This window comes from Salmo salar, chromosome 27 (assembly GCF_965601325.2).
Source record: "Salmo salar chromosome 27, fSalSal1, whole genome shotgun sequence".
Lineage (NCBI taxonomy): Eukaryota > Metazoa > Chordata > Actinopteri > Salmoniformes > Salmonidae > Salmo > Salmo salar.
In genome coordinates, this window is record NC_138317.1 from 31,896,260 (window position 1) to 31,907,500 (window position 11,241).

The 11,241-nt window shown below is 50.2% G+C and overlaps 1 protein-coding gene across 1 annotated transcript in view; it reads left to right on the forward strand.

Moving 5' to 3' along the window:
- Window positions 1–11,241, forward strand: part of kcnh8 (potassium voltage-gated channel, subfamily H (eag-related), member 8) — a 125,096-nt gene that overhangs the window by 100,004 nt on the left and 13,851 nt on the right. The window contains exons 8-10 of the mRNA XM_082970270.1: window positions 1,042–1,254; window positions 2,461–2,660; window positions 9,609–9,858. Coding sequence (XP_082826396.1) covers window positions 1,042–1,254; window positions 2,461–2,660; window positions 9,609–9,858 — 663 coding nt within the window. The remainder of the gene's footprint in view (window positions 1–1,041; window positions 1,255–2,460; window positions 2,661–9,608; window positions 9,859–11,241) is intronic.

An 11,241-nucleotide genomic window follows, 5' to 3' on the forward strand; every position in this document is an offset into this window, starting at 1 on the left:
ATATGTTGTGAGCTTCTGATAAAAAAAATCCTAGCTTTCAAATAGGCACTCTCTTTGTATTTTCCCGAATTCCGATTTTCTTGGTAAACTTTTTCCTGGTTTGGGATTTGTTCCATTTTCTCTCTTCAAATTACAATTATTCATGTAGAAACAATGACATTGGATGTTCTGAGTCCATGTCAATTCTTAAAATAACATCAGAAGACAAAATTTGAGGGCTGGGAAAAAAAAAACAAAAAAAATTGATCTTTGAGTGAAATACCCCTTTAAATGCTTCTTTGGCGAGAGAGGAATGTGCTGGACTAGCTATGTTTTTGTTGACGCATATGTCATGACAGAGTTTGCAAAAAACAAAAGCCCACCCGATTGATACAAATAATCATGAATGTTTTGGGGAACGTTTTTATTCGTTATTTATTTTGTGTTTATTTATTTTTGTCTTTCTATTTAACCAGAAGACAGTTACTGTGTCATTAACACTAACTGGTGAAACAAAGTGAATAAATGACAAACGTGTGCATCAACAGACATAAAGGGGCGTTATTGCTAGAAATTAATTGGCAGATATTGTGTTACTTTTTAAGTAAATTGTGGCTAACCAGGGGCAGGATAATGTCAATGTGGATTTGATTGATAGTAGCCAGGAGCTTGAGGTGTCTGATACATGTGAGATTTGTTTATGACAGTTTGTGGTGGAACATGTGAAAAATACATGCATAATTGTTTGGCGAGTTTCTCATCGGTGGGCTGTGAGCTCTGGGTAGCTCACAATCGACCTCTTGGAGACCTCTACCCTATAGAGTGCAATGCTCTGGTGAAAAGTAGTGCACTATCTAGAGCAAATGAAGACATTTTGGACAAAGCCTATGGCTGTGTTCTGATTCTCCAACCCCTCACAATCATGACTGGAGGAGGTTTCCACCATATTCCTTACACTTCTTCTAAATCATGAGACGGAGAGTACGAGTGTACACTTTGAGCGAGAGAAGGGTAGAGAATTGGAACAAAGCCCATCTTTCCCTCCCTCCTCTCTGTCTCCAGGCTGGCTTCATGAGTTGGGGAAGCGTCTGGAGTCTCCCTATGACCCCCTTGGGGAGGTGAACGGGACGGGGCTGAGCGGTCCCTCTTTGAGGAGTGTCTACATCGCTTCTCTCTACTTCACCCTGTCCAGTCTGACCAGCGTGGGCTTCGGCAACGTGTCGGCCAACACCGACGCTGAGAAGATCTTCTCCATCTGCACCATGCTCATCGGAGGTAGGGAAGATACACACACACACACACACACACACACACACACACACACACACACACACACACACACACACACACACACACACACACACACACACACACACACACACACGGGCACACACACACACGGACATACACACACGGGCACACACACCTGCACATCACAATTAATGCATGTAAGAACTATTCAGAATGACATCTATGAACACCAGGCAATGTTCATAATGTTAGCTTTGTCTGGTTTTATCTAGTTTTACTGTGATAAGGACTGGTCTGGTGGCTGATCTGCTGGTCCTTTGGACTGGTTCTAGTTGGTTTTATCTGGTCCAAACCGGAGACGTGAACTGGTTTTGGGGCGGTGGGTTTAAATGAGGTCACAGTGGCAAGTGTTCTCCCTTTGAATGCTCATGAGCCTGGCTGAGTTAAATGTCCCCGACTGCCTGGGGGCAATCACACACACACACACACACACACACACACACACACACACACACACACACACACACACACACACACACACACACACACACACACACACACACACACACACACACACACACAGGGAGAATAGAGAAGTAAGGGATGTGTGTGTTCCATACACCACATCTCTCCTATCTCCCCATAGTGTGTGTGAGATGGGAACAAACACCTAGCCAGCCCAGGTAGTGTGTATAGTGAAGCATAGGTTGACCTGGTGTGGGTAAAGGGGAAATGGAATGATTAACCTCTAGTAAATCTTTCTCAGAATTTTTTCCTCTTCTCTAAATATCATGCCCCACCTCTAAATCTCATGCCCCACCTCTAAATATCTTGCCCATCCATCTCCAAATGTGATCCCCAAAACTAAATTTTACTCCCACACCCTAACTCAAAACCCACCTCCCAATATCATGCCCCTCTAACTCCTAATTCATCCCCACCAAAACCCTGTTTTCCAACCCTCCCTCCCTCCCTCCCTCCCTCCCTCCCTCCCCCTCCCTCCCTCCTGTCTGTCTGTCTGTCTGTCTGTCTGTCTGTCTGTCTGTCTGTCTGTCTGTCTGTCTGTCTGTCTGTCTGTCTGTCTGTCTGTCTGTCTGTCTGTCTGTCTGTCTGTCTGTCTGTCTGTCTGTCTGTCTGTCTGTCTGTCTGTCTGTCCTCGGCCTGCCTGCCCACCAATCCCTACGCCCGTCTGTCCCTCCCTCCCTCTTTCCCGCCATCCCTCCCCTCTAGCGTTGATGCACGCCCTGGTGTTTGGTAATGTGACAGCCATTATTCAGAGGATGTACTCTCGCTGGTCCCAGTACCACACCCGCACCAAGGACCTGAAGGACTTCATCCGGGTCCACCACCTGCCCCAGGGCCTCAAACAGCGCATGCTGGAGTACTTCCAGACCACATGGTCTGTCAACAACGGCATTGACTCCAACGAGGTGAGCAATCTGAACACCCTTTGTGGGAGAGTGTTATTATAGGTTTTTGTTTCAGCCCGACACTATCACAGCTGATTCAACTATCAAGGGCTTGATGATGAGAGTGTAAACCATGAAGAAGTTTGGCTGAAAAAGTATAAAAAAGAGAGAGGGGGGGTGAAAGAGAGACAGAGAGAGAGAGAGAGAGAGCATGAGAGATGGATAGACTGAGATACAGAGCAGGACAAAGAGAGAGACAGTGGCCCATCATGCCTCTGGAGCAGACAGCAAACACATAACAGAACAGAGCATTCAGATAGGGCAGGGAGATGAATCACAGATGTATGAATTATAGATAGGCCTGTTGATTAAAGTGGGCCTCTGTTGTCATGATGACTCATTGATATTTTCTGTTCAGCACGTTTCTGCTATTGGCTAAAACAGAGACTGACAGATGTTGTGTGTCAGGGATGATTAGATGTTGGACATTAATGGCCGCCAGAGGTTTTGGGCCCCATGAAAAGCTGGTGTTTTGTGGTGGGAACCAGGTGCGCCGCCAGGGGTTTTGGGCCCCATGAAAAGCTGGTGTTTTGTGGTGGGAACCAGGTGCGCCGCCAGGGGTTTTGGGCCCCATGAAAAGCTGGTGTTTTGTGGTGGGAACCAGGGGCGCCGCCAGGGGTTTTGGGCCCCATGAAAAGCTGGTGTTTTGTGGTGGGAACCAGGTGCGCCGCCAGGGGTTTTGGGCCCCATGAAAAGCTGGTGTTTTGTGGTGGGAACCAGGCACGCCGCCAGGGGTTTTGGGCCCCATGAAAAGCTGGTGTTTTGTTGTGGGAACCAGGCGCACCGCCAGGGGTTTTGGGCCCCATGAAAAGCTGGTGTTTTGTTGTGGGAACCAGGCGCGCCACCAGGGGTTTTGGGCCCCATGAAAAGCTGGTGTTTTGTTGTGGGAACCAGGCGCGCCGCCAGGGGTTTTGGGCCCCATGAAAAGATATCACATTGGGCCCCACCACCACAGGACACACCAACTCTGCCAAATTGCTGTAACCACACACCTCCAGAACCCAATCAACCCATTCAAAGCTTTGAATAACGCTACATTTGCAGGCTTGCAACTCTCTTGTAGTCCAATATTTACTGTACGATATTTACTGACAGTGAGCTGTGAAAATATAACACTGTGCAGACATGCATGCAACATTCTGCATACAGTGGAATTCACTATTTGATGCAAGACTGATATCCTCTATAAGAAATGTGCTAAAGGCCATCTTTTACAGTCTAAATGCCATTTTAATGGGAAAATTCTCTTAACATTAATGTATAAATTAAAATAAATCTAACTTAAATATACATTAACCTTTTCAATTACAATAAATGAACATTATAATCTATAGAATGATATAACAAACAAAATAATACAATCAGTAGCAGATTTTTGATCTAAGTATACATACCAACTAGAAAATAAGCTTCTGTGAAAGGGGAAATGGAAAATGGAAAAATAAATGGAAATGAAAAGGCCTGATGGTGGCGCTAGAGGAAAGGTCAAGAGGTCACCAAAACAATAGGTTTCTTCCACTTGGGGTCTTGATTGTGAACAACACATTTTATGGCAATCCAGCCATTACTTTGAGATATATCTTGTTCTCAGTCTGTTCTCAGTCTTGTTCTCAGCCTGTGGGCATCATGTGTGTAGTGATCCAACATCCATAGCCATGCCATTTAACAGTTATCACTGGCCCTTGCTCAGCCTTACTCACCAAGCGGCCAGCGCCAAGCCTTATTGCTAGTAAAGTCACTGATCAAGTCTTTGAAGTCCAGCTTTCTAGCTAACTGACTTTCAATGGAAAGCATGGAAAGACTGCAAAGCCTGTCCTGGCACATAGTGGACCTCAAATAGTTTTTTATCAGTTTTATCTTACTATAAGCTCTCGCCAACAGCCACAGTCACAAGCAGTGTGCAAAATATACATTAAGCAATGCACACTTCTCCAAAAATGCTTTGCAGCTGCATCTTACAAATTTCATTCAGGAGACCAAGAGGGGAGAAGTTAGGGGGGAAAGTGGCAGCATATACAGTGTTCAGGTGTCTTACTTCATTATGAAACTCAGGTGTAAGATCTCTGGAATACATCATGATCAGTGGTTGGCACACAGAAGGGCCTTTATCCTCACTAATCTGCCCAACTTTCAGAACAGCAGAAAATTATTCTACAGTTTTTGCGGTGGTGTGGAACCTAGTGTCCAAGTCACTTATGATGTTGTCCATAGCAGTAAAAACACTGTGTTCCAAAACACTGTTGCTGCGCTGTCCTGAGCTGTCTCCTCTTGAGAGGTCTCATCATGGAATCTTGGAACCTTTCCTCTGGCGGCTGTGTTCCTTGCTAAATTGAGGTGCAACATCCATTTGCGTAGCAATCAGTGTTGCCTCAGACAGGAGAGACTCCCATCCATCTCTAAGAGCCTGCATATCTTCCTTTAAGGCTCTGATATTGGCTGCCTCTGTGTCAAGTGATATTTTTCCTGACTGGAGAATCACATTCCTGTCCTCAATGCATTGCAGAACCTGCAATTATGCCAACTGACATGTCATTCAACACAATGCTGCTCACCTCCTTCTTCAGTTGGGAGTAGGGCTGGTTCAGGGGTATGGGGATGGGGAGACAGGGCTGGTTCAGGGGTATGGGGATGGGGAGACAGGGCTGGTTCAGGGGTATGGGGATAGGGAGACAGGGCTGGTTCAGGGGTATGGGGATAGGGAGACAGGGCTGGTTCAGGGTTATGGGGATGGGGAGACAGGGCTGATTCAGGGGTATGGGGATGGGGAGACAGGGCTGGTTCAGGGGTATGGGGATAGGGAGACAGGGCTGGTTCAGGGGTATGGGGATAGGGAGACAGGGCTGGTTCAGGGTTAGGGGGATGGGGAGACAGGGCTGATTCAGGGGTATGGGGATGGGGAGACAGGGCTGATTCAGGGGTATGGGGATGGGGAGACAGGGCTGGTTCAGGGGTATGGGGATGGGGAGTAGGGCTGGTTCAGGGGTATGGGGATAGAGAGACAGGGCTGGTTCAGGGGTATGGGGATGGGGAGACAGGGCTGGTTCAGGGGTATGGAGATGGGGAGACAGGGCTGGTTGAGGGGTATGGGGATGGGGAGACAGGGCTGGTTCAGGGGTATGGGGATAGGGAGACAGGGCTGGTTCAGGGGTATGGGGATAGGGAGACAGGGCTGGTTCAGGGGTATGGGGATGGGGAGACAGGGCTGGTTCAGGGGTATGGGGATAGAGAGACAGGGCTGGTTCAGGGGGATGGGGAGACAGGGCTGGTTCAGGGGTATGGGGATGGGGAGACAGGGCTGGTTCAGGGGTATGGGGATAGAGAGACAGGGCTGGTTCAGGGGGATGGGGAGACAGGGCTGGTTCAGGGGTATGGGGATGGGGAGACAGGGCTGGTTCAGGGGTATGGGGATGGGGAGAGAGGGCTGGTTCAGGGGTATGGGGAGACAGGGCTGGTTCAGGGGTATGGGGATGGGGAGACAGGGCTGGTTCAGGGGTATGGGGATGGGGAGACAGGGCTGGTTCAGGGGTATGGGGAGGGGGTGACAGGGCTGGTTCAGGGGTATGGGGATGGGGAGACAGGGCTGGTTCAGGGGTATGGGGATAGGGAGACAGGGCTGGTTCAGGGGTATGGGGAGACAGGGCTGGTTCAGGGGGATGGAGATGGGGAGACAGGGCTGGTTCAGGGGTATGGGGATAGGGAGACAGGGCGGGTTCAGGGGTATGGGGAGACAGGGCTGGTTCAGGGGTATGGAGATGGGGAGACAGGGCTGGTTCAGGGGTATGGGGATAGGGAGACAGGGCTGGTTCAGGGGTATGGGGAGACAGGGCTGGTTCAGGGGTATGGGGATAGAGAGACAGGGCTGGTTCAGGGGTATGGGGAGGCAGGGCTGGTTCAGGGGTATGGGGATAGAGAGACAGGGCTGGTTCAGGGGTATGGGGATAGGGAGACAGGGCTGGTTCAGGGGTATGGGGAGACAGGGCTGGTTCAGGGGTATGGGGATAGAGAGACAGGGCTGGTTCAGGGGTATGGGGATGGGGAGACAGGGCGGGTTCAGGGGTATGGGGATGGGGAGACAGGGCTGGTTCAGGGGTATGGGGATGGGGAGACAGGGCTGGTTCAGGGGTATGGGGATGGGGAGACAGGGCTGGTTCAGGGGTATCGGGATGGGGAGACAGGGCTGGTTCAGGGGTATGGGGATGGGGAGACAGGGCTGGTTCAGGGGGATGGGGATGGGGAGACAGGGCTGGTTCAGGGGTATGGGGATGGGAAGACAGGGCTGGTTCAGGGGTATGGGGATAGGGAGACAGGGCTGGTTCAGGGGTATGGGGATAGGGAGACAGGGCTGGTTCAGGGGTATGGGGATAGAGAGACAGGGCTGGTTCAGGGGTATGGGGATGGGGAGACAGGGCGGGTTCAGGGGTATGGGGATGGGGAGACAGGGCTGGTTCAGGGGTATGGGGATGGGGAGACAGGGCTGGTTCAGGGGTATGGGGATGGGGAGACAGGGCAGGTTCAGGGGTATGGGGATGGGGAGACAGGGCTGGTTCAGGGGTATGGGGATGGGGAGACAGGGCTGGTTCAGGGGTATGGGGATAGGGAGACAGGGCTGGTTCAGGGGTATGGGGAGACAGGGCTGGTTCAGGGGGATGGAGATGGGGAGACAGGGCTGGTTCAGGGGTATGGGGATAGGGAGACAGGGCTGGTTCAGGGGTATGGGGAGACAGGGCTGGTTCAGGGGTATGGAGATGGGGAGACAGGGCTGGTTCAGGGGTATGGGGATAGGGAGACAGGGCTGGTTCAGGGGTATGGGGAGACAGGGCTGGTTCAGGGGTATGGGGATAGAGAGACAGGGCTGGTTCAGGGGTATGGGGAGGCAGGGCTGGTTCAGGGGTATGGGGATAGAGAGACAGGGCTGGTTCAGGGGTATGGGGATAGGGAGACAGGGCTGGTTCAGGGGTATGGGGATAGGGAGACAGGGCTGGTTCAGGGGTATGGGGAGACAGGGCTGGTTCAGGGGTATGGGGATAGAGAGACAGGGCTGGTTCAGGGGTATGGGGATGGGGAGACAGGGCGGGTTCAGGGGTATGGGGATGGGGAGACAGGGCTGGTTCAGGGGTATGGGGATGGGGAGACAGGGCTGGTTCAGGGGTATCGGGATGGGGAGACAGGGCTGGTTCAGGGGTATGGGGATGGGGAGACAGGGCTGGTTCAGGGGGATGGGGATGGGAAGACAGGGCTGGTTCAGGGGTATGGGGATAGGGAGACAGGGCTGGTTCAGGGGTATGGGGATGGGGAGACAGGGCTGGTTCAGGGGTATGGGGATGGGGAGACAGGGCTGGTTCAGGGGTATGGGGATGGGGAGACAGGGCTGGTTCAGGGGTATGGGGATGGGGAGACAGGGCTGGTTCAGGGGTATGGGGATGGGGAGACAGGGCTGGTTCAGGGGTATGGGGATGGGGAGACAGGGCTGGTTCAGGGGTATGGGGATAGGGAGTCAGGGCTGGTTCAGGGGGATGGGGAGACAGGGCTGGTTCAGGGGTATGGGGATGGGCAGACAGGGCGGGTTCAGGGGTATGGGGATGGGGAGACAGGGCTGGTTCAGGGGTATGGGGATGGGGAGACAGGGCTGGTTCAGGGGTATGGGGATAGGGAGACAGGGCTGCTGAGCCTGAAGCTGCATCTGTTGGGCCTGGCACCAGGCAGCGGCAGGGACAACTGATTTAGTTTGAATAGATGGCTAAAAGTTTGCCTGCATTGATTAAATGGCGGCTAAAAGAGAGCGAAATGTAAACACTCAGAAACACTCAGTTATTGTAACTAATGTTAGGAGAGTAAAAGTAGCCTATTTCACTATGGACTAAGCTAACAGGTTCATTTCCACTACTCACGGACCTCACCCAACTTCCTTTGTGAAAAATTCAGTGACATACTGTCGCCCATTCTTTTCTCTCTCTTGTCTTTCTTTTCTTTCTTTTCGTTTTTGGAAGCCAGATTTCTCTTTAGGAAGCTGAGACACCATGCTCCACCGCCACTCCTCACTCGCAATTCACTGCTAGCAAGTACCGTTAGCGCCCGGTTTGGGGGCAGGACCGAACCATTTCATTTAGTTTTATTAGTACATTGTAAATAAAATATTTTATTAATGATGATAGGTTAATAATTTAATCTTGAAAAAAATGTACCTAATGTTCTAATCATTTTTTAGGGCCCCCCTTAGAATCATCCCCCCCCCCCCCCCATACGGCACCCCTGGTGGGAACAATAGTGTGTTGGCAGAGGCAGAGGTCTCAATATAGTGTCAAAGTAGGGGGGCTGATCTAGAATCAGGTTCACCCTGTCCATTCAATATAATCTGTAAGGAAACACTGATCCTAGATGAGTAGATAGTCATACTTTGAGATGCTTTATGAATACAGGCGCTGGTGTGTGGTGTTGTTGTATCATTATGCCTTCTTTCAATAATGTTTGTTTAAGATACCCCCAGTTGTGCTGGGTCAGAAGTTCAACTAACTCCATGCAGCACAACCTAAAGTCAGCACAACTTATTGCAAACACTTGCAATATTTTCACCAAAGTGCCTTTATTCAAAGTGGCCTTAGACATGCAGATTTTTGGTGACATCATCACTTTTAAAATTGTATTTATTTAGCTGACCTTTTTTTAACCTTTTTTAATCAGGAAGTCCCTTGAGATGAATAATCTCTTTCTCGAGAGGGTCCTGACCAAGATAGCAGTTTACGGTCAACTGCAATCGTGCCATGGCTAACAATCTCTCTGTCTCCTTCTCTCTGTCTCTCTCGCTTTCTCACACTCTCTCTTTCTCTTTCTCTCTTTCTCTCTCGTTTCCTCCCCCTCCCTCTCTCTCTCTCTCTCTCTGTTCTCTTTCCCTTCCACCATCCCCCTGCATAGCTGCTGAAGGACTTCCCAGACGAGCTGCGCTCTGACATCACCATGCACTTGAACAAGGAGATCCTGGAGCTGTCACTGTTTGCCTCGGCCAGCAGAGGGTGCCTGCGCTCCCTGTCCCTGCACATCAAGACCACGTTCTGCGCCCCCGGGGAGTACCTGCTGCGCCAGGGGGATGCCCTGCAGGCCATCTTCTTCGTCTGCTCTGGGTCCATGGAGGTGCTGAAGGACGGCATGGTGCTGGCTATACTGGGTGAGACATGGTGCTGGCTATAGAGGGAGGGAGGGAGGGAGATGGGGAGGGAGGGAGGGAGGGAGGGAGGGAGGGAGGGAGGGAGGGAGGGAGGGAGGGAGGGAGGGGGGGGGAGGGAGGGAGGGAGGGAGGGAGGGAGGGAGGGAGGGAGGGAGGGAGGGAGGGAGGGAGGGAGGGAGGGAGGGAGGGAGGGAGGGAGGAATGGAAGGGGGAGAGGGAGGAATGGGAAGCGGGAGGAAAGGGAGGGAGGGGCAGTTGGATAGGTGGGCAGGTAGGCCGAGGACAGAAAGGCAGACAGGCAGACAGGCAGGCAGATGGAGTCCATTGTTGGAACACTTTGTAATGCTACTTGGCTGATTCCATCCCAACAGGCCACCTGTGGATCACAGTTTCCATTGTAGGGCTGAATCTGTCACCTGCCACTCCCCCTCTCTGTGTGAGTGTGTATGTCCCTGTGTACAGTATCTGTGACTGAGTCTTTGTATGCTATTAGTGTGTGTGGGGGGGGGGGGGGGGACAAGGACTTGTGAGTCTGCGTGTTTGTTATGTGAGTGTTCTTTGTGTGTATTTAGATTTGTATTTATTAAGGATCTCCGTTATCTTCCTGGGGTTTATTATATAAATCCTTTTACGATTAGACAACATCCGGTAAAATGGCAGAGCGCGAAATTCAAAAAAAAATATTTCAAATATTTAACTTTCATACATTCACAAGTGCAATATACCAAATAAAAGCTTAACTTCTTGTTAATCTAGCCACCGTGTCAGATTTCAAAAAGGCTTTACGGTGAAAGCAAACCATGCTATTATCTGAGGACAGCACCTCATCAAACAAACTCATGACAATCATAATTCAACCCGCCAGGCGCGTCACAAACTCAGAAATAACGATCAAATTCATGCCTTACCTTTGAACATCTTCTTCTGTTGGCACTCCAATATGTCCCATAAACATCATAAATGGTCCTTTTGTTCGATAAATTCCGTCGTTATATCTCCGAAATGTCCATTTATTTGGCGCATTAGAATCAGAAAAACACTGGTTCCAACTCGCGCAACATGACTACAAAATATCTAATAAATTACCTGTAATCTTGATCCAAACATTTCAAACAACTTTCCTAATACAACTTTAGGTATTTTTTAACGTAAATAATCGATAAAATTTAAGACGGGATGAACTGTGTTCAATACCAGATGAAAACAAAGTGGAGCAAGCTTTCAGGTCGCTCGCCCCAACTACAATAGTACACTAGACTCGACCCTCGTTCTGAACAGCCATACTTCTTTATTACTCAAAAGAAAAACATCAACCAATTTCTAAAGACTGTTGACATCCAGTGGAAACGATAGGAACTGCAAGCAAGTGCCTTAGAAATATAG